The 27,778-nt window shown below is 57.0% G+C and overlaps 1 protein-coding gene across 1 annotated transcript; it reads left to right on the forward strand.

Moving 5' to 3' along the window:
* The first annotated feature begins 1,363 nt into the window (after window positions 1–1,363).
* On the forward strand, window positions 1,364–27,778 carry WNT4 (Wnt family member 4). The gene is made up of 5 exons (XM_033227913.1): window positions 1,364–1,644; window positions 15,735–15,970; window positions 23,675–23,806; window positions 23,898–24,040; window positions 24,726–27,778. The coding sequence occupies exons 1-5, from the start codon at window positions 1,568–1,570 to the stop codon at window positions 25,191–25,193; spliced, it is 1,056 nt and encodes a 351-aa protein (XP_033083804.1). The 5' UTR covers window positions 1,364–1,567; the 3' UTR covers window positions 25,194–27,778.

The following is a 27,778-nucleotide window of genomic DNA, read 5'->3' on the forward strand; positions in this document are numbered from 1 at the left end:
TTTACTGAGCCCCTCCTCTGTTCTGAGCCCAGGGGACCCGAGGGCACCATCCCAGCACCCGAACATGATGGCCTCTGTGGGAGCAAACTTCATACTCCAAAATCAGTGAAGAACTGAGGTCAGGGGTGAAGGTATGGACCTGGTCCTTGCCTCTGTTCCCAACCCCTAGGGAGGTGGGACAGGTACCTCCCTTTCTGGACCTTAGTTTTACTGTTTAGGTAAAAGTCCCTCTAGCTCTGAGTAGCTGGGGGATGCAGCCTGGAGGATGAGTAGCACACAGAATCAGATCAGTGACCTGAGAGGGCGTGGCCTGGATTTGGGCAGACAATTCTTAGGGGTTACAGTGGTGTGGAATTGAGCTCTCTGGACTAGCCAAGCACAGGCTGTTGCAGCCCATTCGGTTCCATTCATTTATTCCTTCCACAAACCTGGCAGCCACCGCCCTGTGCCCGAAACCAACAAGAGGCTGAATCTGCCTGGTACGGGAGGAAAAATAGAACAAGCACATAGAAAACCAAATGCAAAGTAAGACTTGGTGAGTGGGCCAAGAGAGCTTGCCTAAACTCCTCCTGTCCTCCCAATCACAGCATCTTAAGCCCACTTCCCGGATGAGAAAACGGAGGCTCAGAGTCAAGACCCTGCTGCCTGGGGCGCGCCCAGATCTTGTGGCTAGCCAGACGCGAGGTTTCGGATTCCCACAGTCTCGGGCCACTGTCCCAAGCTGCCCAAAGCTGGGGAGGCCCCGTCCAGCTCCCGGAAGGCTGTAGGGAGGTGAGCGCCAGGGAGGGGCTGGGCCGCAGGACGTGGGGGCCAGGAGGCAGGGAGGGACCGGGTGGGGGGCGGCCGGGAGACATCCAGCGCCCCGATGTGCAGCCCCAGGCACCCGGAGCGCCAGCGCCTGGGTGCGCGCAAGTGGCAGCCGCGCTCTGGTGGGTCTGCCGCGGTCGGACCCGGGTCTGGGCTCCCAGGCGCCGGCGGGGAGCGGTGGGGGGGTGGGGGGACAGCGAGGGCCGCGCTGCAGTGCCCACAGCGGCGGGCTGGGGGAGCTGTGCCCGCCTGTCCCCGAGGCCCGGGAGGCGGCCGGGCAGCTGGGTCGCCGCGCCTCTAGCCCGGCCGGGCTCGGCGGCGCGCAGCCAGGCGTGCCTGGAGCGGGCTCGGGCCCCAAGTCCTCCGGAGCGCCCAGCCGGGGAGGCCCCCGGAGCAGCCCAGTCCCGAGGGCTAGGGCGGCAGCCGCCGCCGCTCCGGCCCGCCCCCGGGGGGGTGTCCCGGGCCGCTGGGCCCGCCCAGGTAACCCCATCCTCGGCCCGCCCCCGGCCCGCCCCCCCGGCCGCCCGCCCGCCCGCCTCCGCCGCCGCCGCCGCCGCCGCATCCCGGCTCTGGGGCGGCGCTGACAGTCTGGTCCGCGCCGGGCAGCGGGCGCAGCAGCGGGCAGGCTGCCGGCAGGCACACGGAGGCAGAGCCCCGCCGCGCGCGCCCCGGCCCGCCCGCGGGCGCCCACCTGCCGCCCCGACGGGAGGCCCCCCGCGGCCGCAGCCGCTGCCCCGGGCCGGGCGCCCGCGGCGGCACCATGAGTCCCCGCTCGTGCCTGCGTTCGCTGCGCCTCCTCGTCTTCGCCGTCTTCTCAGCCGCCGCGAGCAACTGGCTGTAAGTCGGGCCGGGGCCGGGCGGGGCGGGGCGGGGCGGGGCAGGCCCCGGGGGCAGCGGCCGGTGCCAGGCGGCGCGGGGCAGCGGGCGCGGGGCAGCCCGGCAGGTGTCTCGGCCGCGGGACCGGAGGCTCACTCGCTCCGCTGCCGCCGCCACTGCCTGAACGTCCCTCTGCACACCCGGGGTCCCCTCCTGCCCGGGTCCGGATCCCTGCCCAGAGGCGTCAGGGGTGGCGGCGGCGGCGTCCGCACCGGTAGGCGGCTCCGGTAGGCGCCTCGGGGCGCTCGAGGGCGACAGGGGTGCGAGCGCGGGGCGGTGGCCCGGAAGGGGCGCCGGGCGCGGGGTGCAGTCCAGCCGGGCTGACAGGTCGCCGAGGAAGCCCATTGCAGGGAAGGGCTCCGGGACATAATAGCAGGTTAATCCCGAGAAGTCCGCAGCGAGCTCCCCGCGCCGAGCTGCGCCGCGCTGCGCCGCGCTGCGGGCTGGGCTGGAGGCGTGCAGGGACCTGTTTCTGCTTGGGGGGCGGGAGCCGGAGATAGAAGGAAGGGACCAGGACGCCTGGTCTCCCAGGGCCCGGGGCTGGCGCCGGCGCTGGCCGAGACTTGGTTTTTCCCCGGGGCAGGAAGAAACTCCGTCCAGACCTTAAAGAAGACAACGGCCCCTCATCTTCCCGTGTCTAGCCTAAGGAGGAAGGGGTGGTAACCGCTGGTGACCTGTCTGTTTCTCCTTGACTGGGTTTGCGCTCAGGGCGCTCCCTGGGTAGGGGCGGAAGGTTTGCTGCGGGCAGGGAGACTAAAGGGATGAGCTCCAGTGAGTGGGTGGACAGGGAGCAAGAGGACCTGCACTCCTTTCATCCCCGCTCAGGGACGGTTCCCCATGCCCCGCACTTAACCCTGGCCCCAGTTCCTCCTGCCCAGAGCTCTGCCACCATCCGCTGCGGGCAGCCAGTGGGGAGCCAAGCTCCAATATTGATCTGAAAAGCATGGGGTGGGAAGGGGGATCGCCAACAGTGTAGCTGGGGTTTCCATGGAGACAGGGAGAGAGGAAAAAATTCTCTCTGCATCAAGACCAAAGAACAAATATCTCTCATGAAATTGCCCCGAGTGTCCAATGGCTGTTGCTATGAGGTCATTGTGGCCAGCCAGAGCCCTCCAGGCTGGAAGGAGTGTGTTGGTTGGGGTCAGAGCCACCCAGGGCTTGGGGGACAGAGGTGATGTAGAATTCTCCCAGCTGTTCCGAGAGCAAACGACTCCAAGGCAGCCCGAAGTGGCTGTGGAGCTTTTGTTTTTCTTGGAGCCTTAATTTGATTAACACTTCAGGAGCAGTGGCCGAGTGTACAGAAAGCAGGGCACTACCACCTTCTCCCACTGCCCCCCTGCAGGCCACCCCCTGAATGGAGCCTGGGTCGCAGAGCTGGGGAGGGAGCTGATTTGGACTTGAAGGACCCTGGGTGTCCCTGGAGCTGGTTCTTGAATGCATGGGTTCAGAGCCGGTGTCTCCAAAACAGATCTGAGCATCAGGAGGAGCAAGAACTGGGTCTCACCTGCCCAGCACCGCCAGAGCCACAAAAAAACAAAGAATAAAAAGTGGGAGTCCAAGCATTTGGCCCAGGCCTCCATGGAAGACAGCTATATCTGCAGTGGGAAGTCCTTCAGGAGCATCTCCTCTTTGACTCATTTTACAGATGAGGAAACTGAGACCTAGGGAGGGGAAGCTACTTGCCCAAATTCAGAGCTGAGAACTGAAGCCAGGTGTTCTGACTCCCAGGCAGTGACCCTATACCCCCTTCCCTGAAGCTGTCCCAAAGTGGAGCCAGCATGGCCCGGTGGCATCACCACTCACCTTCACCCATGTCCACCCCCAAAATCCCAGCCAGGAAGGCAGCTTCAGCTTTGGATCATGCAAACTGTGGGGAATTCCAACAACTCAGTTCTTCTGCCTGTGCCGTTGGGGGTGGGGTGAGGAGGGGCGGCCTAGGAGAAGAGAGGTTGGCAAACCTGTTCTCTGCAACGGTGATGGTTCAGGTTGCCATGAAGCAGGTCTCTGGATGACCCAGCTCACTCCTGCTCCACCCCCGGCTTCAAGCCAAGGGTCTCTCTGCTCTGCCCAAGGCAAGAGGAACAACAGGCTTCCCAGGACCCTCCCAAACCAGAGAGGCTATGAAGGAGAAAACACTGGGCACATACCAAGGTTGGGTCCAATATTTATCAACCTCTATCGAACCATCAGCTGGCCAGGAATGGCAGCTCTGGGGGAAATGGATGTCACAGCCTGGCCTCCCACAAGCCCAGAGTCTAGGTAGAAAGACATGATAAAAGCACGACTGGGTGGAACGGAGCACATGCTCTATGGCTGTGAGAGAAAAGAGCTGAGTGCGAGCCCAAGCAGGCACAGAGGAGGACTTGGTCTGAAGACTGTAGGATCATAATAATAATTATTATTATAATGACTCCCACAGCATGATCTAAATCCCAACGTTTCCATCCCATTACAGATGAGAAGATTGGGGATCGCAGAGGTAACTGCCCAAGTCACCCAGCTGGTAAATGCCAGAGGTGTCTGACTGAAAAGCTGCCTCTGGAAGGAAAAGCTTTGGGCAGGCAGGTGTCCATGCAGGCATGGTGGCTGGCACTGTGTCTTCTCAAGTGTGAAGTATGAGGAGGCCTGGCCCTGAAAGGATAGCTGACAGCACCTGCCGAGGAGCAAGGTCTAGGCTCCACTCGCCTCCCAATACCCTGGAGTCAGGCTTCAGTCCAGAGTGGGTCTGCTGGCCAGTGGCGAGAGCCGGGGCTATCTGTTGTCTCAGAAGGGCAGGTGGCCTGGTGGGGAGGCCAGGTGTCCTGCCGCGTGCAGCTGTTGGGCAGGATGGAGCCTGGAGCTGGAAGGGCAGCCTGAGGCCTGGGCAGGCCCAGAGAAGCTGGGAGCTGTTGATTAGACTCTCTTGTCTGGCACTCAGAGGAGCCGGCTGACAGCTTGTGATGGCTCCCACCACTGAGGGAGGGCCGGATGGATGAAGAGTCCCTGGGGGAAGGCTGGGACTCTGCCCTTAAGGAGGCTGCCCTGCCACAGACCTGAGCTCAGAAATATTTCTGAATGTCCCCTCTTCCCTGCACGGAGGATGTACCGGGAGTCAGGACACCTGGGTTCCAGTCCCAGCTCTGGGCCACATACTGGGTAGCCCCTTCCTCCCTTGGGTCCACAGTCCTCAGCAGATCGTTCTGAACCCCAGATGGAAGTGCTGGGGAGGGTTAGAGAATAAATAAGCTAAGGTCTGAGGATTGTGGATTTTTCAGAGGAGGGTAGTGGGGCTCTAGCAGAATCCCATGAGTGAGGGGAGGGAGCCCATGCTGCACTCAGAGGCAGGCCAGGGGCATGGCCAAAAAGTGGGTCTTTGAGATCCAACTGAGCTCTGCCCTGCCCAGCTGAGTGACCTTGGACAGGTTACTTAACCTCTTTGAGCCTCGAGTTTCTCCTCTGTAAAATGGAGCCCACTGATGCAAATGGTGCACAATGGTGGATGGTAAGAAAGAGTGAACCCATGCATGTGGCGAACTGGCAAGGGGCCAGGCACGCTGATGGAAATGGCAGCCATGGCAGCTGCAGCTGCCGGAAGCAAGGGCTGCTGTCAGGGAGCTATAGGGCCGTGTCCCTATTGATAAGGGTGGTGGAGAAAACAGGCCTTCAGGTTGCTGCTCCCGAGCCCTGTTTATCCCAGTCTGTCCCACCCAGATCCACTGATTTAACACAGGTAGGATCTTGGGCTGCAACCCCCTTACTCAACAAGGGTCCCCGCAGGAGCCTCCCAGAGTCAGGAAGACCTAGCCTGGCTCACAAGCCAATCATGTCGGGCAGAGGAATTGCTGCTGGGAGCACCTTTCAGTGCGCTGGGGGTAGTGAAGGACGCATCATGCTTTCCACTGGCTTTGAGTCCCTACTGGTGTGCAACTTCGGGCCAAGCTCCCCTGAGCCTGCTTGCCCAGGGGCCGGGGGGGCAGTTTATATCTCCCTTGGCCTTTGGTGGAGTGAAGCCCAACGCCCTGGGCACAACTCCCTGGGGCAGGGATGGGGCAGAGCCAGCCCAGATGTGCAGTGCCAGCCAAGCAGGTAAAGATGTGGCCCACCTCCTCCAGGAAGTGTCCCCCTGATTCCCAGCTTTTAAAGATCCCTCTCTCCCCTTAAATAGTCAAAAACCCGTCTCCTTAGAGCTCCTCCATGGCTCTGGGCAGTGAATTACAATCACAAACAGCCTCCCAGTACTTTACAGTTCACACCAGGATTTCTCAACCTCCATATCACTGATATTTGGGACTGGACACGTCTTCTGTGTGGGTCTTTTCTGTGCATTGTGGGATATTTAGCAGCATCCCTGACCTTTACCGTCTAGATAGCCAGTAGCATCCCCCCAGGTGACAACATAAAATGTCTGCAGACTTTCCCAAATGTCCTCTGGGGGAGCAAAATCATTCCCCCAAGAATCGGTGGTTTACAAAGACCTTTCACAACCATTACCCTGTTTGAACCACACACCCTCCCCTCCATGCCTCACCACAACCACTTTCAGAGGAGAGGAGTGTAGATTACTTTCAGCCCTACTTCAGAGGCCCAGATGTGCAATGACTTTCCCAAGGTCATTCTGCAAATCAGAAGCAGGACTGGAACTGCTCTCCCATGTCCAGATTTTACAGCTTTCATCCCCTGCCTATAGAACCGTTTCATATTATATATAACTCTAGTCTAATCGTGTGGTTTCTTTACTGCTTCTACAAGGTTATAAACATCTGGAGGCCGCGGCTGTGGCATAAACACCTCTGAATATCTCACAGTGCCTGGCACGTGCCTGCCGGGTACTAGGTGCTCAGCCGATCTTTGATGGATGAATGAAAGGCGGGCTTGTTCAGAGGGTTCTCAGCTGTTGTCCAATGGTAGCCCCTCTTCAAAGGCCTGCAGTAGGAGGAAGGCTCTGCTCCACTGCCCTGAGGCTCAGGTGATACTAAAAGGCACAGAGGTGGGTGGCAGGAAGTGTGACTGTTGCCCCCCAGATCTGCTGCTCTGCCCCTCACTCCTGGGCTGGAACAGACCCTGAGAGCCAGGCTGAGTGTTTCTCCCCCAGCACTACAGCGCCCCAAGACCAGGCTCTGCCCGAGGGGGTGGCTCAGGCAGCAGTCACAACCCAGCTGTCTGCTATGGTTTGACTTTCTTCCCTCAACCCTGGATTAGCAATTGAGCAACGCAGCAGGCATCTGACAAGACAGTGCTCCCCAAACCTGTTGAAACTCGCTCAACTCAGGCCCTGTGGGTACACTCGGAAAGCTGAGCATTTGCACCAAGCCTCCTCCTCTTGTTGCTGCCTCTGGGAAGAGGGGCTTGGGCTGAGCCTGTGGGGTGCAGATTGGCCAGGGAGCCATGGGTGGGGTGACAGCTGCCTGCCGTGGGCCCTCCAGTCACCCCTCCACTGCATGGAGCAGGCGCAGCTGCAGGCAGAGCTGCGACCCCAGGGTTGCTCTCCAGATTTCCACAGGAGTTGCCAGGTTTTATCTCTGAGTCCTGAACTGCATCTTCTCTGATTCAGCCAAACTCGGGACGGCTCGCTCCCTGCCGTGACCCCACCAGCTCCCCCTCCCCCATGTCCTGGCAAACTGAAACCAAACTGTGTTCTGAAAGTTCCCTGCCAAGTCAGACCCCGCAGAGGAGGGGACCTGGTCTGAGGAGAGAGCGGGAGGGAGGTGGGAGGAGGAAGGGATCCATCCTGCAGGGGAGAGGAGCCTCGGACAGCTCATATGTATCTTCGGGGAGGCCCATTAGAACAGCCGGAATGCTGATGGGCCTGAGGGCCCTTCCCTGCGGTGACTCTGAATGGTCCCTTCAGACCCTATTTCTCAATCTGTTCACACACAAGCCCTGAAATCCCAGGATTGGGCCCCAGAGACCCTTCCCCAAGGGTTGGAGACAGCAGAGTAGCCCCTCCCGAGTCAGGTGCCCAGCTGTTCCGGCAACCCAAGCTTCGAGGCATGAGACTAAGGAGGTTCTTGGGGATTCTCAGCTCAACCCCTTTGGGGAGCCTTCCTGCCAGGGAGGGCCTGGGCTGCCCCCATGCAAACATGTTGAGCGCTTCCCCACATCAGGCCCTGTGCTGGGCACTTAGGGCCATACAGCATGGCGGTGGTAGAACCAGGTCTCCATCCCAGGTCTCCCAGAGCTGTCCCCGCAGCCGCAGCCCCGTACCCCTAGCCAGTTATTATCTGCTGGGGGGATGAGCCCCACCCTGGTAGGGGGGAGTGGGGGTTCAGCCACAGGCTTTCCCAGGACTGGACCTTTGGAAGGTATCCCCCAAGGCTGAGGAACTCACTAGAAACCGGGAGCCTCACTCCAGGAGGCCAGCACTGGCTCTGGACAGTCGGCTGGGGTTTCACCTGGTCTCCTCTTTCCCCTACCCCCAGGTTCCCTCAGCCCAGCAGGGAGGACAGTTCAATGGGTCAGTGGCCACAGGACATGAAAGGTTATGGGGACACAGGTTGGGTGGGTCTAGCAAAGGAAGAGCTCTCTGCTGGCAAGTCGGGGGACAAGGTGAGGTCAGCCTTAAATTTGACACCCACTCCCCCCAACAACACACCTGCCTCAGGGAGAGAAGGCAAGTTCTCACCTGGCAGCGCTCTGGGGCCATCCAGGCTCAGGTCCAACGGTCTACTTTGTGGCCCTGAGGCAGCCACCAGCTCCCTGGGAACACATACAGTGAGATAGGAAATGGGGAGGGGGAATCCCAAACAGGAAGTGGGGGACATAGATCCCTCAAACAGGAAGTGGGGGACACAGAGCCCTCAGGAGTGAAATGCAGGGGCTGGGGTGCCAGGATACTGGAAGTAATGAGAATTGGGAAACCAAGAGTCAGAAAATGAGGGCACTGAGGCTTCCAAGGATAGGAGATGGGAGCAAGGGGTCCCAGGAGACAGGAAAGAGGGAAAGGGCCCGAAGGTGCAGAGTGGTGTGCACTGGCAGTGGAGGTCTGGGTTCCAGGGAGGCCATTCTCTCTCTCCACCTGAGGAAATGCACCTGAGGCCAAGAGGACTTGGCCTGGACCTTGACAGACCTAGGACCATGCTAAGGCTGAGGGGTGAAGGCAGCACCCACTGCCCTGCAAACCACCATGAGTGTCCCCAAAGCGTGCCCCTCCAGGGGTTTTGGACCAGTGGCAGCAGCTCTTCTGTGGCCCCAACAGCTACGGAGACCACAGGCCTCCACACTGTCCAGGTAGCCCCATAACCACCCAGACATCTGTCCCCACACCCCTTACTCCTGAACACAGCCCAGACACCTCACTGTAGTTCAGAAAAGACATAAGGCTTAGAAAGACCCATCAAGGGAAGAATCAGGCCTCCTCCCTCAGGTCACCACTATCTGTTGACTGCCGAACTTCATGCCTCAGTACCCTGAGTCATCTTTGGCTTAGGAGCCAGAGTGACCTGTTTACAAATCCTGACCTTCCACTGCAGGCCGCATGGCCTCAAACATACACTTCTCTGAGCTTCAGTTTCCTCATCTGCAAAACAGAGGGGAAGACACCTGCGTAGCCAGCCCTGTGCTGTTGCACTAAGGACATACTGAGGCATGTGACTATTGATTGCAGAACATAAATGAAGGTCCCATGCATCTACTCTGTTATGTCCACAAATGGTTTCCAAGTCCCCTTGACACTCCTGAGCTTGTCCTGCACACCACTGTCCCTGCCCTCACCCCAGTGTCCCAGCTCTTGATGTCCTAGCAGCACCATCCCCTCCACCCATCTCTCACACTCCCCAGCCTCACAGGGTCTGACTGATGGTCGCCAGGAAACACATTCTCAAACTCTGCAGACTTCGTCTGGAGACTCTGTCAAAAGCCTGCCATTGAGATGGCTGCTGAGGTCATCCGCTGTACCCTGGGGGAGCGTGTCCCACCTCTCAGGCATGATCAGCTGAAAAAAAGACCAGGAACCCAGGCCTAAGAGGGACAAGAGAGTCAAGCAAAGAAAACACACAAATGAGCGGAAGCCAGCACGGGTCTGGTCTGGGGTGCAGCAGAGGGGCGACCAGAGGAACTGCAAGAGGTTGTGGGAGGGGTGGTGGCGGCACTGATGGCAGTGAGCATCTTGATGATGCTGCTAGAACAATGTTGCAGCAGGGACGAGTATCTCCTGCACACACATTTCATTCATTTAGGCCTCCTGCCTGCAGGAATCCCAGTCTTCCCACTTTACAGATGAACACACTGAGGCTCAGAGGTGTTCACTAACTTGCTTCAAGCAACACAAAGATGAGATTTGGACCCAGGAGTTCCTGGTCCATGTCCTTACTGCACTGCCTGCCATGCCAAAGGACAAGGGTCTCCAAGGCTAAGGCACTGTCAGGGGGAGGACAGCAGGATATCAAGATTGTGGTTATAGAAACAATCAAAGATGTAAAAGTGAGTGGGGGGTATGGTTAGGATCTTGGGAAACCAGGCACCATCCCCCTAAGAACACAGTCCTGGATGGGGACTGTGGTCACTTTTGTCCCCACTGGCCCACATCCCCCAAGGCGGCTCTGTTCAGCAGCCACTCCGTTTTCTTCCGGCTCCCCCTCCCACCCCCTTGGTCTCCTTCCTCCCTGGTATCACAGGCACGACCGCTCCTGAGGAGGCTCTAAATGTGGCCCAGGCAGGCAGGGAGGCCAAAGGGAGGGGGCAGAGAGGCCTGCGCCGGCATCCCAGCCCCCACCTGGACACCCGCAGGGCCGGAACCCACGACACTGGTCTGCTTGGCCTCTCAAACGCTCCAGCTATTTCCCGTCCCCTCTCCTCTTGACTCACAGTGTAAGAGCCGGGAGGAGTCGCAGAGGTGCAGATTTTCCTCTAGGAATTTGTATATTTTTTTTAAAAAGCAAGCAAACCTGGAAAAGCTTGGGACAAGCCCAGCTAATTTTAGTTTCTAATGAAAACAGCAGGTGGCTGAGAGGATCTGATCTCCCTGGCAGGGCAAGGGCCCTCCAGCCTTGCAGTCTGTAGGCACGGGCCGGGCTCAGGGAGGGCCTCCTGGGAGGAGCCTGCAGGACCTGCAGCCCCCGTTGGAGAAGATCAGGGCATGAGCTGGCTGGTAGCAGCAGCAGGGGCGGCCTGGGCTGGCGGGGTAACCTGATCAACGGCATGGCCATGGCTAGAGTCCTGGGTGGCCGGGGCAGCAGGTGGCAAATTGCTAAGCCTGTACTCCATGGTGGCAGGAAGGAACCTAAATTGGGGTAATGCCGCCAGGACAGGAGAAGTCTCAGGGATGGCCAATGCACTGCACAGCCTGGCCCAGCCCACCCATCATGCCCTGGCTCTCTGTCACCCCTAGAAAGGGCTGGTGCACTCCATGTTTGAGCCTGGTCCAACTCCAGGGTCAGCAGATGGCACACGTGTCTCTGAGGTTGAGCCACCCTAGGGTGCTGGAAGGGGATTCCTGAGGTGTCCAGGACTAATCAGGCCTCACCCTAATGGGTCTCCAGGCCCTCAGCAAATCAAAAGACCATAGTAGCCCCCACATTCCTCCCTCATCCTTATCTTCCCCATCCTGAGCACTCTGCCAGGAGGCAAGCAGTGGGAACCCCGTTAGGACAGAGCCCTACATCCCTGCTGCAGGCATTTATTAAACACATTCTATGCACTGTGCTCTGTATGAGGCACCAAGGGCAGTATTAGCCCTCTCAGCAGGTAAATGGGGCACATCCACAGCCAGGTACAGAGGAAACAGAGTTGAGAGTTAGGGCTGGGTTTGCACTGCAGCTCACTGCTCTAGCTGTGGGACTTTGAGCAAGTTGCTTTGTCTCTGTAGCCTCAGTTTGCTCATCTGTAAAATGGGGCCAGATGCTAGCTAGATACTGAAACGGGCAAGCAGAAACATTGTGGATGAGAGCTGTAATGCCTGGGGTTCTCACTCTCTAGAGCCGGTGCCCGGTTCCATTTCCAGCCCTGGCACCCAGCCCTGCCCGGGCGAGACCCTGTGGTCTGGGGGAACAGGGATGGGGGTGGGGCTGGGCCTCGTGTATATGGAAGGGGACAGCTGCTGTGCCAGATGAAGGCAGGGGCTGGGGGTGGGCACTGGTGCCAACGGAAGAGGTTGCTCAGCTCCTTCCTGGAAGCTGGCCCAGTGACTCATGGCCACGGCAGCCCAGCAGCTCACCCTAAGCCCCTGCGACTGTCATTCAGCCCTTGCTGCTTTCTGAGCCTGGGTGAGGGGATGCAGGTGGCTCCCCTGGTCCATCTCACTACTTATTCAATGGCAGAGACACATCTATCAGCCTGGCATGGGGCCAGTAGGCCCCTGAGGCCCAGCCACTCCCCACCCTGCCAGTAGAAGGAGGCCCACCTACTCTGACAGTGGGAAAGGCCATATGGACCCACCGGTTTACTGTACCCATGAGAAGACAGGCTCCAAGTACGGCAGGGACTTGCCCAAGGTCATGGTGGGTCAGAGGCTGCCCAGAGAACCCGTGCCCTTGGGTGCCTCCCTTGACCAGAGGCCAGGGCCCAGCACAGCCAGACACAGCCTCCTTGGTTGCACGCTGCAGGAGCAGAGGCTGACTTGGGGATGGGCCAGCTCTGTGCCCCCACATGACAGAGCAAACAGGGCCCCCACCCTTTGCCAAGAGGCCAAGCCTGGGTCTGAGCAGGAAAGGATCCAACGTCAGGCTCAATTCCTTGTCCCCCCACCTAGGGACACCTGTGGCCTCCTGAACGTGGACCTGGCCCACCGCCAGTAGCCGGGCTCTTGGCGCCCCCTGCAGGCCAAGAGCAACAGGTGGGACTAGCTCCACATGCGACCCCTTGGCTGGGCAGAGGCGGGAGAGCACCCAGGCAGGGCTGAGGAGCCAGGTGGGCCCTTCCCCTTCCAAATACAGCCTCTGCTGCGTCTCAGCCCCCTTCCTGCCCTTGTCTTCCCTCCAAGGGGCTCCGAGCTCCTGCCTGGGCCTTGTCAGGGCACCACCAGTCTGTGCATCCCCTGGGAACCACCTAGTAGATAGGAAGAAGGGGCGGGGAGGCCCCTGGGAGACCAGGAATGCGGGGGGTGGGGAGGAAAGGCTGGCCGTCCTTGGCCTGATACCACCTACTTCGCACTTGCCCCGTGCTGTGTACTTGCCCCCACAATTACCTGGCATCTAGGATGTACCCAGCTGATAGCCAGGTGCATCACATAGCAAATCACGGGCATTCCTCTTGGCAGCTCTCTGGGTGAGAACCATTATCTCCATTTACAGATAAGGAAAGCCAGGCTCAGGCTCCACAGCCACGGGAAAAGGAAACATCCTGGGGATCAGTACCACAGCGAGGAGGACAGTGGCATCCCTGAGTCAGAGCTCCCTATGGCTGAGAAGGAAACATCACCCATACTTACGCAGACTGCTCTCGGGGCCAGCGCCTACCTGGCCTCCCAGCTGTATCTAAGGCACATTAAATTAACCTCAGATGCCCACCAAACCCCGCTGGGACTGGGACTCAGGCACCTCCACTTTCAACAAACCCTGCACATGTTTCTGATGCACAGCCAGATTCAAGAACCGTCACTTGGTCCAACTCACATACTTGACAAATAAAATTTAGCTGCTGCCTGCAAACCTCCAGCGACAGGGAGACAGCCCCCCAACTGCACCCTGGTTAGCATCTTTGGGTTGAACAAACCCAGCTCCCAGCAGCTTCTGGCCACAGTGTCAAATCTAGTCTTTGAGCCACACAGAGAATATTGTCTCTGCCCAAGGCTGTGAAGCCAGGCAAACGCCAGATTCAAGTCCTGCTCAACCTCACTGGCTGTGTGGCCCTGCACATGAGGTAAATTACTTAAAATGTCTGTGCCTCAGTTTCCTCTTCTTTCAAGTGGAAGTTGGTTGGCTGAGAAGATTAAATGCAATAAAGCAAAGTACTTAGCCCAGTCCCAAGTTCCATAGAAGTTAGCTCTTCTTATCTTCACAAAGAATTCCCATAAATAGGACTTTCTGTTTGCTTTTCTATTTGGTCACCATTCATTCATTCCCTCATTCAACAAACGAATGGTGACTTCCTGCCTCATTGCCTCAGGCCAGTGTCAGGCCATCTCTCACACACAGATCCCTCTTGCTCCAGGCAGCAGTTCCACCACTCAGACAGAACCAGTGGCCCCTTCTCTTATTACACATGAGGAAACTGAGGCCCAGAGAGCAGTGACCTTCCCTTTATCCTTCTTCAAATAAGAAATTTGCGCAGCTTCCTTTATAAGATGCAACAGCTTCTTCACTGTCACCTCCAGAAAATCCCCAACCCTTGGGATACTCAGTGTGCTGGGCAAGCCCCTGCAGGAGGCCTGGCTCGCTGCAGAGTCTGGGGCAGCAGGAAACTCCAATCTGTGTGGCTGAGGCTGAAGGTAGAGCCAGGCCTGGAGCCTCCTTCTGGCATGGGAAGGCCCCCCTCTCCATCTCTGGGGCCTCAATGTGTCCACCTGTATAACGAGGGGTCTGGGCCAGATCCCCTGCTGGGGAACGTTGCTTAGGTGTGATTCTCTGCATTCTGTTGCTCCTCCAAGAACCTGGAAGGCAGCCCTGCCCTGGGAGGTGATCAGACGCATCTCCCACTCACCAGATGGGAAAGGGGGTCTTCCAGAGTCGCCACTCAGCTCTCCTCTCCAGAGGCTGCCTCTTGTCCACCTACTATGTGCACTTGGCCCTGGCCAGAGACACTCAGGGGAAGGGTAGGGCAGGCTGAGGGGCAATGGTTAGAGCACAAGCATCTGGGGTGTCCAGACCCAAGCTCTAAGTCAGGTCTGCCCTTAGAGCTGGGTGACCTTGAGCCAGTCGCTCCACCTCTCTGAACAAGACCTGACACTTAATAAGCGCTCAGTTAATGCGCATTTCCCTTCCCTCAAGAGTGGTTCAGCTTCTCCCTCACAGGGCCCTTCCCCAGCTCTGCTCCAATCCCAGTGAGCACTTTTATGTCTTGCTTCAGGTCTCTTCGCCTCCTGACCCAGATCACAGAGTGTCTGTCCTTAGATGAGTTAGGGCTTCCCAGGCCCCTTCAATGCCACGAAGGAGGACAGGCAGGAGAAAGACCTATAGGTGTGAAGGGATTGGAAGTTGAACTCTGGCACTTGCTATCTGTGTCATCTTGGGCCTGTCACCCTCTTAGCCTTCATTTTAGAATCCATAAAATGGGCATAATCATGGTCACCTCATAGATTTGGGGTGAGGATGCAACAGGGCAAAGTGCAGCCATGGTGCACGGCACCTGGTCGGTGACCTGTAACTGTGGTGCTCTCTCTCGTCCTCCACTGAAATGGGAACATTCACAGGCCCCCCTCCCGCATGGGCCTGGTCCCGGAGCACCTTCACAGAACTCCTCTCATTGAGATCACGATCCTCGCAATAAGCCTCTGAGGAGCAGCCATCATTGCTCCATCTCCATAGAAACTCAAGGGGCAGAGGAGAGAGCATGCTGCACTTGGCTTTTGAACCATCCATACAGCCCACTCTCGCCACCACCACCCATATCCTGACCATCCCCAGACCTCTAGCCCGTCACTGCGCTCATTGTCCCACCTCCAAAGGGTGGCAACAATGACACTGGTCTCCATCTGGTGGTCCTAGGATGTGGCTGGCAGTGAGGAACTTGGTCTTGTGGCTAGAAGGTGGGCCAAGGATCACTGGGGTTCCTGCCTAGAGAAGGAAAAGAGAGACCCTGGGCAGACAGCGGCTCCAGCCTCCTAGCTAGAGGGCATCTCGGCAAGGAACAGTGGGATCCCATAGCCAGGTCTGGGCTGACGTCCTGGCACAGACAGTGGCACGGGGGCCGCCGGGGCAGGGAGGGATCCCAGAGGGGCTCGATCAGCTTCCCTCCCACTGCTGCTGCTTGCTTTGCCTAACTTGAGATAGAGGCCTTTTGTGGAAGACAGCATTGCCACTTCCTTGGTGCCCCTAGAGCTGGGCAAGAGGGCCTGTAACTGGATCAAGAGAGAAGTCAGCAGCCAGGCCCAGTCACTGGGACGAGTCAGTTCCCAGAGACCCAGGCTGGAGCGCAGGCCTGGTCCTGGGCCGGGAAAGATGAGGAGGTGGGCTCTGCATCACATGCCACCCTCTCCCCAGGTACCTGGCCAAGCTGTCGTCAGTGGGAAGCATCTCAGAGGAGGAGACGTGCGAGAAACTCAAGGGCCTGATCCAGAGGCAGGTGCAGATGTGCAAGAGGAACCTGGAAGTCATGGACTCGGTGCGTCGCGGTGCCCAACTGGCCATTGAGGAGTGCCAGTACCAGTTCCGGAACCGGCGCTGGAACTGCTCCACACTCGACTCCCTGCCCGTCTTCGGCAAGGTGGTGACGCAAGGTGAGGGAAGGGCGTGCAGGGCTGCAGGGGAGCCTGCGGTGCCAGGGCGTGGGCCCAGCAGGAAATCAGATGCTCGTGAGCAACGGGGCTATTCCAGGTCTTTTCTGAAGTAAAACCAACACAGGGCCCAAGTGAGGGCATAAAGGATGCAGAGCGTTGGGGGCCCAGGACAGCAGGATGATCCAGGTGGGAGGCATATGTGGGATGGGGCCCATCGGAAGAGATGGCAGCTCTGTGCTGGGGCAGCACTGAGAAGCACGCCGTGTTTCCAGTGATGGCCTCCTGGAAGTGTAAGCAGGTAATGAAGGAAGAAACTGAGGCTCGGGAAGAGAAGAGCACTGACTTGCCCAAGGTTTCTCAGAGGGAGAGAAGCAGTCAAGGCTCAGACCCGAGGCTCTGGATCCCTGGCCCACTGCTCTTCCCACCCCAGCACTTGGCTTCCAGTACCTGGGCCCATCCCATTCCTTGGTACACCTGACCAACCCTATTGTGCACCTCCAGCACAGCCAGCCCTGAGATACAGGGATGTGCAGAAACAGAGGCACATGGAGATTAAGTAACTTGCCCAAGGTCACAGAACTAGAAAGTGGCAGAGCCAGGACTCAACCCCAGGCAGTCTCGCTTCCAGGTCTGTGGTCTTACCCTCAACGAGGAAACACTGTGATCAAGGGGCCAGGGGAGACTGTGGGAGCACAGGGTGGACACCACCCCTGGCTGGGGCTGGGATGCTCAGGGAAGGCTTTTCCGAGGAGACTGGCCCTCAGCTGAGACCAGAAATGTGAGATGGCATTAAGCCAAAGACAGGGGGGCCAGGGCATAGAGAACAGTCTATGGAACTGGAAGTCTCCTCCGGAGGTCGCCAGCCAAGCTCCTGCCCTCGAGGAAGTACTCTGAACTATGGGCCCCTTTTTCTACTTCCTGAGCATGAAACTGACGCTTCCGAGTCACTAACCATCGACAGGGCCCTCTGACTTGCTTAGGCAGCAGGAAGGGGTTGCCTGGGCCAACCCTTCTCCTGGCACCTGTGGTCCTGGACGGCCGGGGCTGCTGGGCTTGTGGCAAACCATTTGGATGTTGCTGGAAACCAACTGTGATAGAAATTTGGAAGCCGTTCTCCTAAGAGCTGGCAGGGGCCAAAAAGGCATGATCTCGCTTGGCATTGCTGAACATCACTGCTCTGGAAAAGTAACAGAGACCCAGTGAGCACCCTGGCAGTGGAGGATCTCCCAGGATGACAGTGCTGCCTCCAGGCAGGCAGGGCTGCCTGGTCGATGGGGCCCCAGAACCAGCCTCAAACAGCAGCTCATGAGCCTGGGAAGCCCTTGGACAGAGTAGGTGTGTCTTGGACAGATTGGTGGATAGACTGGCAGCGTTTCATATGGCAGGCTGTCACCCTCTCCCACTCCTCCCTTTGCACATGCAACATCCTCTACCCCAAACACCCAAGCCCCCTTCTTGAGGGCTCAGCAGTTCCCTCCTCCATGACACCTTCTCAGTTCTTCCCTCTGGGCTCCAAAGCTCTTTCTTCTTCCTGTGGGATTTTTTTTTGAATCGTAATTTCAAACTTACAGAAGAGTTGCAAAAGTAGGACAAGGAACTCCTATATCCTCTTCACTTGATTCTCCAACAGCTTACATTTTCACCCATTTGCTTTGTTATTCTCTATTTCTATATATACACACACATTTTTATCTGCACCATTTGTGTTCACGCTGCTTCTAGCACACCTTTTAGACTGAAATGCTTATCTCCTCACCCGACTCCACTCCACCATCACTAGGATTTGGACCTTTCGAAGGCAAGGGTCATGGCTCATTGACCTGTTTCTTGGCACATGGCAAAGCCTGGCATGGAGGAGACAGTTAGTGGATGTCATCTAATGACAGAAAGCAGGTCGGGGGCAAGGAATCAAAGGGGCAAGGAAGGGGGTAGCCTGGGCCAATGCTGGCCTGAAGTCATCGTGGGTACTCGGGACCCTATGAGAAGCCCTCCTTACCTTTGGGGGAGGAACCAAGGGGGCACCCAGCACTGGCTCAGCAAGTTCTGAGGGATGCCGAGATTCCTACTAGGCCTGGGTGGTACCTGCTCTGGACTAAAGTCTGAGTGGTAGAGTCGGATGTCTAACCCCCTTTGGAGAGGGACATGTCAAGGTGCCGAGACTAGGCCGGTCACACCCGGCAGGTACCAGTCGCACTTGGAGAAGGAGGCTGAGCTCTGCCCACTCATCAGACTCCTCCTTTTTGCATTTGTGGTTTTCTTCCCTAGTAAAATTCCTCTTGGAAACTTCTTGTCTCCAATGACTAAGAGGAAAAGGGGCTTGTCCCTCCTGAGGTCCGAGAGCGAAGCACTGCTCTCAGAAGGTCCAGGGATTGGCAGATAGAGGAAGGGTGAGGCCGAGGATGGCCTGGGACAAGGGCCTGCGCTCCCCTGAGCATCTGTGTCCTTGCCTGGCAACAAGGCCACACGCAGGCCCACCTCATGAGGCTGTCACGAAGATACAGTGGCCTCATGCATGGGAAGCACTTAGTGCAGACACGCCTCCCGTCACCAGCTGCTGTCATCTACAGCAGTCTGTGTAAGCGGGCCTCACTCACATGCCCAGCTCTCAGGACTGGGGGCATGGCCAGAGCCTGCATACATGAGCCACCTGGCTGGGTCATGGCGTCAGACGTGGAAGACAAAGCTAGCAGGCCAGACCAGACCCACCCCAGGGTCTGAGAGGAGAGAAGGAGCCCCCATTTGTTGAGGGCCTGTGGTGTGCTATTGCATCAGGTCATCCTCGTGACACTCTGAGTTTATAGTGCTGTTCTCCCACATTACAGGTGAGAAAGGAGACTTGGCAAGCAGAGGGTGGTAACACCCCCAGCCCTGAGCCTGCCAACTCTTGGCTGGGAGATTTTGGGCAAGGTCTGTGCCCTCTCTAAATCCCAGTGTCCTCCTTAACCACCCCAGGACCAGCCTCCTAGGATTCCCACGAGAATCAGAGAGATGATGCCTAGGAAGGGCTGACCCCCACATGGCTCAGGGGTGGGGGGCTCTCCCACTGCCAGCACTGCCCCAGGTCTCACAGCCTCCCCTGCTCCTGGCCTGGAGGCAAGATGGACAGTGAAATAATCATGAACAATGAGGGAGGTGTGTAATTTGGGGCAAAACTGTGTGTTCTAGGCTGAACATCTACCAAAAATTTGGTAATGTATCTAGCATAGCTGGAAGGGAGGGGATTGGTGGTTCTTGGCTGAGCAGGTATTCAGGGCTAGATGAGGGATGGCCTCTGTGTTTTAGTCACTACTTAATCCCAAGCCCTAGAACAGGACTTGCACATAATAGGTAACCAACAAATATTAAAATATTAAATGAGCAGGACCTGCACATAATAGGTAACTGATAAATATTGAATGAATTGTTAAATACTGAACTGATAAATATCAAATAAACCAATAAATATCAAATGAACCAACGGGTGTGAGGGTGGGATGGAGGCCATAGCGCCAGGCAAAGGTGTGCCTGGGCAGGGTGGGAGAGGCAGGAAAGGCAATAAAAACTCCCCTTCTCCTGCTGTCCTCCATTTGTAGACAGCACTGGGCCTCCTCTGCCTCTACCGTGCCTCGTTCTGCGACCTTGAGCAAGTCCCTATCCTGAGATGAGGGACTTGATGAATTCTAAGGCCCCTTCAGGGTCTGACTGCTGTGGCTGGGAGGCCATGTGGTGCCCTGGCCATACAGCAAAGTGAGGGTCCAAACCCAGGCCTGTCTGTCCATTCCCCATGTCTAAACCATCTAGGACACCTTCCTGACTGTGGCACCACCTGGACCTAAGGAGTAAATGCTCTGTGGTCTTGGGTGTCCCTCACTAGAACCTGTGCTCTCACCTTTGTCCTCAATATTGGCATCACACTGGACCCAATGATGGGGAGAACTTCTTTTTCTCCTGGGTTACCTCTGTGACCCAGCCTTTTGATGCTATAAGAAGATCTGGGGAGGAGGTACCCCCGAGACACTCCCACACTGGGAAAGCTTTGAGGCTGCAGTGGCCAGACACACACAAGACAATTAGAAAATAAAGCTTGGGACATCCTGATTCTGACCGCATGGGGCAGGGAGGCAGAGAGATGCAAGGTCTGGCCTGCCGGGGTGGCATTATTATCCCTATGTTAGAGTTGAGAACACTCAACTCAGGAAGGCTCAGAAAGAAAGGTCACACTGCTAGTGAGAATGCAATACGACTTTGGCTCTGAAACCTTTGCTCTTTCCCTGATCCTGTATTGTCTCTTAAATCTAAAGGGGCTTCCTGGAGCTGGTTTCAAGAAAAGGTGGGTTTTTGCACATCCAAGAGAGTAAAGGAATCTGGAAAGGCAGACAGAGCAGGGATAGAGGTTGGAGAATGGGGGATAAGGTTATCCTGGGAGACAGTGCCTATCCTGCCCCACCTCCCCAGGACTCCAGCTGGGCCTCACCTCTACCAAGATACCTGCCCTAGCACCCAGGGGATCAGCAAGCCTATGGCTTCATTGCCAGTCCAACTCAGCCTTAGCCAGTTCTCCAAACACTCCTAACTACTTCCTTCTCCCGTATCTGGGAAAGACTTCACAAGTGACATGCTCTGAAGGGCACAGGCCTTGAGTCTGACAAGCCTTGGTTCCAATCCCCACTTGGCCATTTACTGCCTGAGGGACCCAGGGCAAGACACCAAGCCTCTCACCTTTTCTTCTATAGAGCAGAGCTGTAGAGAGCTCATTGCTAAGGCTGTCATGAGCCTTAGACAGCACATAGCAGGCCCTCAGAAAGAGTGGCTGTTAGTGGATTTACAGGTTAACTGAATTCCCAGCCCCAGGCAGCCTTAGCACCTTGGGAAAGGTGGCATTGAGGCTGGACCCAGAGGACATGCAGTATTTAGACCTATGACATCAGGGGCCGGGGTGCTCTGGGAAGAAGAAACAGCAGGAAGAAATGAGCTGGGTGTGGGAAGGGGCAAATGAGTGTATGAAAACGGAAGAAGTCACCATAGAGTTCTGCCTTACCCTGGCCCCTGGCCCAGGAAAGGACAAGGCAAGGATTGCCTTCCTCCCTCAGAAAGTCCCTGGCCAGGGAGCAGGATCTGCCACCTTGCTAGGGAAGCTCTGCTGCTACCCACCCAGGTGGACCACAGTTCTTTCTCTATGTCTGAGTGGCCCCTGGGGAGAGTGCTCTGCCAGGTCCTCCTCAAGCGAGCAGGGCTCCAGCCTGGGCACCTGGATAGAGGTGAGGAACTGGGAAGGGCCACCACCCTGGAGTCCAAGGGCTGGAAGCCAGAACCAGGTAGAAAAGGCTAGAGGAGCTGCCATCAGCTTTAGGGGCACAGATGCTTGCCTCCATCTTCCAGGCTTTCTGGGGCCTCCTGTGCTGAGCCCAGAGGCCAGTTGCTCACCGTCCCCCAGTAAAGAACCCACAGAGGGAAATGGGCTTGTCCTACAGCATGTGAAGTTTGGCGTGGACCTAAGCCCTTCTTGGCTCCGTATGTGGGAGGTGGAATCAACTGCATGTGTATTCCTGGGGGCTCAGGGCCTCTGTGAGGCAGAATAATGTCAAGTTTGAAAGCTCTGGAGTCTGGCTGCCTGGGTTCAAATTCTAACTCCACCACTTCCTGGCTGGGTATTGTTGGACAAGTTGCTTTACCACTCAGTGCCTCAGTGTCTCCATCTGTCAAAGAAGGATGAAAAGTATCCACTTCATAGGGTTGCTGGGACAAGTATATAACACATGTGAAGTGCTTAGACAGAGCCCAGCACATGGCAAACTGTCTCTAAGCTTTAGGTCGTTAATCTTCCTTCCAGAATCTCTTCCTTCAGCCCCAGTCCTGAGATGAGAAAACTCCATTGTTCTTGTTCCCAAAGCCAGGGCAAAAGGAACCTGGAGTCTCGGTGGATGAATGTTGGTTTGGGGAATGAGGCAGAGGTCTCTCTGAGCAACCTCCCTGGGGGCCCTGCACCCCAGGGACCCCTAGTACACAGGGGAGATCAGCCTGAGGCTGGGGTTGGGCCGGGGTGGCCTGGGAGCCAAGACCAGCAGAGGAGGAAGGACCATGCGAGGCCAGGCTGAGGCGACCCGCCAGTCTCATCAGCCAGCCCCGTCTCCTGCTTTGACTTCCCTTCCCCCTTGGTCTTTGGGGCAAAGATTTGTGCTGGTTCAGGCCTGGAAATACCAGAAATACCAGAAACTGAAGTCGTCTCTCTTTGGGCGGCCACAGCATAAAACCAACCAACATGATCCTGCTATTAACCTCGATTAACTTGGAGAAGACTCTGTCTCAGGCTGTCGAGGCTCCATTGCTCCAGCCAAGCCCCCCATTGCTGGCCCAAAATGGCCAAGCCAGGGTGGAGAGTGGGCAGTGGAGAGTGGGTGGTGGGCACTATCGCCAGCTCAAGGGCCGAACTAAGAACAGGGCGTCCTGAGTGGTCGGGAACTGAGCTGCCTCCCACCCCGGTGCTCGGCCTCTACAGCCTCTGTCCACAGACACGGGCACAGAGAAGGTGATTGTTTCCATCTGACCACGGTGACTGCTCCCTGGGGCAGCCGAGAGCACAGGCCTGGGTGTCACAGAGGTAATTGCCAACCATGGGGCCAAAGCCTGCCCCCTCCACTCCTGCGGACACAGACACTCAGACAAGAGACAGAAGGACAGTCACAGCGTACAGAGGCCCTCCTCACAGGGCCCAGGAGGGGAGCATGGTCTGCTGTCTGGTCACACACCCAGCCGGCCATGCATACTCCAGCTCACACACTTCCCCCACCTCCAGAAAGAGAGTCCACAACAGCTACACCCCCGAGGCACAGTTCTTAGGAGGATAAAAACATCCATTCAGAAAGGGGACGAGGGCTGAGGGCCGGCACCAAAATAGAATCACTGAGAAGTCATGGGGCAGAGGCGGTCAGACGTGTGCTTGAGTCTTGGTTCCGTGGCTCTCTGGCTGGGTGACTGGGACCAAATCCCTTCCCCGGCTGATCCTCCATTTCTCCATCTATAAAATGGGGGGCAATGAAGCCCCCAGTGGTGGAGGGCTTATGCGTAATAGGTATCTCCTAATTAGCCACAATAGGGGTTAGGGGTTACGTAGAAGCTGTTGTTATTACGGTTTACTCTAAGGAAGAAAGACATTTTCAGAAACAGGCCCAGTCTCAGAGGAAGGGGCAAGATCATAAGGTAGGGTGACTTCAGTGGGGCCAGCTGGGGAACAGGCCAGAAAAGGAAACCAGACCTGAGTTTATAGTCCAGGCCTTCTTCCTACCTGCAGCCTTGGCAAACCAGTTCGCCTCTCCCAGCCTGTCTGGTCTTCCATAAACCTTCATGAACCTTCTGGGGAGAGAGTGAGAACAGCTTCCCACAGGAGCTGGGAACACAGGCTCTGAAGCCAGACTGTCTGCTGGCTCAGCGACCTCGGAAAAGCCCCCAAGTCTCTGTTTAAATGGAGATGGTAACAGTCCTTGCCTTCTGGGGTGGTTGTGAGGATGACAGGATCTGCACATGTGAAGAGCCCTAAGCCATGCTCTGGTAAAGGAAGCAGATTCAGCTAATGGTGTGATAAGAACAAGCACCTTCCTGATTTCTGCCTGTCTTGCTCCCTTCTGGCCTCCAGCAAGCAGGAGGCCCCATATGCCCCTCCCCCTCTACAAAGGAGGGTGCAGGGAGGAGCCCTGGGACCCAGCCCTGCCCTCCGTCTGCCTCCCACAGGGACTCGGGAGGCGGCCTTCGTGTACGCCATCTCTTCGGCAGGTGTGGCCTTTGCAGTGACGCGGGCGTGCAGCAGTGGGGAGCTGGAGAAGTGTGGCTGTGACCGGACGGTGCACGGGGTCAGCCCACAGGGTAGGTGCAGGAGGTGGTTGGAGTGGGAGGACAGGGGGCATGACCTTGGCCCTCACTCACCACAGCCCTCTCTGTGCCCACCACACCCCAGGCTTCCAGTGGTCAGGATGCTCTGACAACATCGCCTACGGTGTGGCGTTCTCACAGTCGTTTGTGGATGTGCGGGAGAGAAGCAAGGGCGCCTCGTCCAGCAGAGCCCTCATGAACCTCCACAACAATGAGGCCGGCAGGAAGGTAGTATGGTGCTACCAAAAGCGGGGTAGGGATAGCGTGGGCAGGGCCCCACATACTCTCCCAACCACATGGCCACTCAGAAAACATTTGTGCAGGCTCTCACCAGCACCTGGCACCTTCTGTAGGCCAGCGGGGTTCAGGACAGGCCAGGTGGGGGTGCAGACAGGCGGGCAGGTGTTACAGAACAGGGTAAGTGGCCCCCTCCATACATATGGCCCCCCACACACATACATGTGTCCATCCCTGTCTCTCATACACATTGACTCCCCAAAAGAGCAGCAGAGCTAGGATGTGAACCTTTCTCCCCATCACCATGAAGACCGTGTGCCTATAACGCCACCTGCCTTCTGGATGCCTACTCCCCAAGGTTCCTACAGAGGTTAAATGCAGCAGTGTTCTCCATACCCAGCACCTGTCACTCACTGTTGATAGGACACCACCCTTAGTGTTTCTCTTTCATCAACTCCCAGTGCCCCAAGTGCAGGGACAGTACCTCGTTCACCTGTCACAGCACTGCTTAGCAGCCCAGTACCGCGTAATTCCTAAGAGGAGGCACAACGGCAAAGGCAAATCTGACTGCAGCGTCGGCCCCAGGGCACCAACACTCCGCTGTCAGCCTCCAGGGCCCCTCCCCGCCTCCCCTTGCCATCTCCTGACGGCCCCTCTCCCCTACCCTCTCCCACAGGCCATCCTGACACACATGCGGGTAGAATGCAAGTGCCACGGGGTGTCAGGCTCCTGTGAGGTAAAGACGTGCTGGCGAGCCGTGCCGCCCTTCCGCCAGGTGGGTCACGCACTGAAGGAGAAGTTTGATGGTGCCACTGAGGTGGAGCCACGCCGCGTGGGCTCCTCCAGGGCACTGGTGCCACGCAATGCACAGTTCAAGCCGCACACAGATGAGGACCTGGTGTACTTGGAGCCCAGCCCTGACTTCTGCGAGCAGGACATGCGCAGCGGCGTGCTGGGCACAAGGGGCCGCACATGCAACAAGACGTCCAAGGCCATCGACGGCTGTGAGCTGCTGTGCTGTGGCCGCGGCTTCCACACGGCGCAGGTGGAGCTGGCTGAACGCTGCAGCTGCAAATTCCACTGGTGCTGCTTCGTCAAGTGCCGGCAGTGCCAGCGGCTCGTGGAGTTGCACACGTGCCGATGACCGCCTGCCTAGCCCTGCGCCAGCAACCACCTAGTGGCCCAGGGAAGGCCGATAATTTAAACAGTCTCCCACCACCTACCCCAAGAGATACTGGTTGTATTTTTTGTTTTGGTTTGGTTTTTGGGTCCTCATGTTATTTATTGCCGAAACCAGGCAGGCAACCCCAAGGGTACCAACCAGGGCCTCCCCAAAGCCTGGGCCTTTGTGGCTGCCACTGACCAAAGGGACCTTGCTCGTGCCTCTGGCTGCCCATATGTGGCTGCCACTGACCACTCAGTTGTTATCTGTGTCCATTTTTCTACTTGCAGACTTAAGGTGGAGTAACAAGGAGTATTACCACCACATGGCTACTGACCGTGTCATCGGGGAAGAGGGGGCCTCATGGCAGGGAAAATAGGTACTGTCTTGATGGAAGTCACACCCTCTGGAAAAAAGAACTCTCAACTCTCCAGCACACATACACATGGACTCCTGGCAGCTTGAGCCTAGAAGCCATGTCTCTCAAATGCCCTGAGAAAGGGAACAAGCAGATACCAGGTCAAGGGCAGGAGGTTCATTTCAGCCGTCACATGGACAGCTAGAGGTTCAATCTCTGTGGGTCCTTCCAGGCAAGAGGAGGGAGGTGAGAGCAAGAGAAGGCTGAAGTCCCACCCTAGAGCCCAGCCTGCCCCTGGGAGGAGGAAACTTAACCACTCCCCAGACCCACCTAAGCAGGCATATAGGCTGCCATCCTGGACCAGAGATCCTGGCTGTGCTTTTGCAGTCATGCTCCTGAGTCACCTTTCACAGTGCTGTTCCTCCATGAAACTGAAAAAGGAAACTACACACACGCACACATGCAAGAGAGAGGGAGGAAAGGGCTGTGCAATAAAGTCCTCTGTCATTATCTTACTCAACAAAATTTATTGAGCAAATACTACGTGTTCTAGGCCCTGTACGGACCATCTCACTTGATGGCCTCAACAGTCCTGGGAAGCAGACAAAACAGGAATGCTAATGTCCATCTGACAGCAGAGAGGGCAATGCTCACCAGACCTCACAGCAAGCTTGATGGAGAGGCAGGGCCAGACTCCAGCCAAGCCTCCTCCTTGGTTCTTGTACCCTAAGGCAGAGAAACTGCAGGTCGTCTTGGGTCTGAGCCTGGGGCAGGGAGTTCTGGCTGGAGGAAAAGGGGCAGGGAAGCAGCAGGAGTCAAAGATCACAGGCTGAGCTGGAGTCCACATGGTTCCTGAGGGCAGAACAGGCTCTGAGGAAAGACGTGAACAGCTGGAAGGTTGACAGTGAGGTCTCAGCAGTGTGGCGCACCCATCCCCAGCATATCTGGGTCCCTGGGGTCCCAGGTACCATGGGTACTGCAAGATTTCCCAAGAGACAGCACCAGCAACCTGGGCCTGACCCTGTGCAACCGCCAAACCATCAGGAGCCCCGCCCAGGCTTGTGAGCAGGACATGCATGGAGCAAGACCTTGCCCCTGACCCAACTGCTTCTCAGATGGGCTTCCAATCACCAGAGGAAGTTGCTGTCAGCCCAGTTTCCAGACTGCCCCCACATTGGGGCTCTAAGTTTCAGGTCTGAGATCTTATGCTCTGTGATCCCCCATTTGGGGTTCCCAGACTCCAAGCTCCTGACTCCTGTGTTCAGTGGCTGAATTCAACATCCGAGATTTGGAATATGGGCTCCAGCCTGCAGAAACTCATCTCCAGGCATTATGGTTTGTGCCTCCTAGTGTTGGCTCCCTCATGAAAAGAGGGTCAACACCCTTGGCCCCCAGCCAAGATCTCTGCTCAGTGTCCACACAAGGAGGAAGCCAAAACCAAGTGAGGTGCTGGAACCACATTCAAACGTGTGGATAATCTTGGAGCAGGCCAGCTCTGATGTGGATGAAAGCTGAGCCAACTGTCGCCACAGCTGCCCAGCTAGGTCCACTGCTCCTCTGGCTAGCTGTTCAGCTGTCCACTAAGCCCAGGAAAAATACTATCCCTCACTAGCAGAGGCCAGACCCAGTGAGAGGGAACAGTGAGGACCCCTCCCCTCCCAGAGACAAGAGCTGAGCCACTCTCCCCCTCTAGAGAACAGGGGGTCCAGGTTGGATGCTGGTATGATGGGAACTGCCCTTTTCACCTGCCAGGGAGTTCCTAAAGCTGATCTTCCTGGGGTTCTGAAGGTTGCGACTTAGGTTAATCAGACCAGATTCTAGGAACCACTACCCAGGCCGACCACCGCCAGTGCTGCAGAGGTCAAAGAAATCCACAGCCACAGGAAAAGGAGCTTCTTTGGACATGCCCAGCTCCAAACTGTCCCAGGGGGAACTGGCACAGCCCTTACATAGCCCACCCCCTCTTGGCCTCACTGTGGCCTGGAAATTGGCCAGAAGGTCCACATCTTGCCCAAACCACTCTCCTCTCATCCCAAGGCAAAGGTGATGCCCTGAGGCCTAGGGCTGGATAAACCCCAGCTCTGGATGCTGCTAACCCACTCTGCTGCCCCACCCCATCCTCCAATTTTTATACTAGGCTCTCTGCCATTGTGACGTCCCCATGACATAGTCTGATGCACGATAAAACAATTATTTCTTTATCTTGCAA

The sequence above is a fragment of the Trachypithecus francoisi genome, unplaced genomic scaffold (assembly GCF_009764315.1).
Source record: "Trachypithecus francoisi isolate TF-2019V2 unplaced genomic scaffold, Tfra_2.0 Lachesis_group12, whole genome shotgun sequence".
Classification (NCBI taxonomy): Eukaryota; Metazoa; Chordata; class Mammalia; order Primates; family Cercopithecidae; genus Trachypithecus; species Trachypithecus francoisi.

Bases quoted from the DNA above. Each gene is read 5' to 3' on its own strand.
- WNT4 (XM_033227913.1), top strand. From the start codon at position 1,568: ATGAGTCCCCGCTCGTGCCTGCGTTCGCTGCGCCTCCTCGTCTTCGCC. The intron at 15,971-23,674 runs GTGAGGGAAGGG...TGCCTCCCACAG, and splicing joins CGGCAAGGTGGTGACGCAAG to GGACTCGGGAGGCGGCCTTC. The intron at 24,041-24,725 runs GTAGTATGGTGC...CCTCTCCCACAG, and splicing joins ACAATGAGGCCGGCAGGAAG to GCCATCCTGACACACATGCG.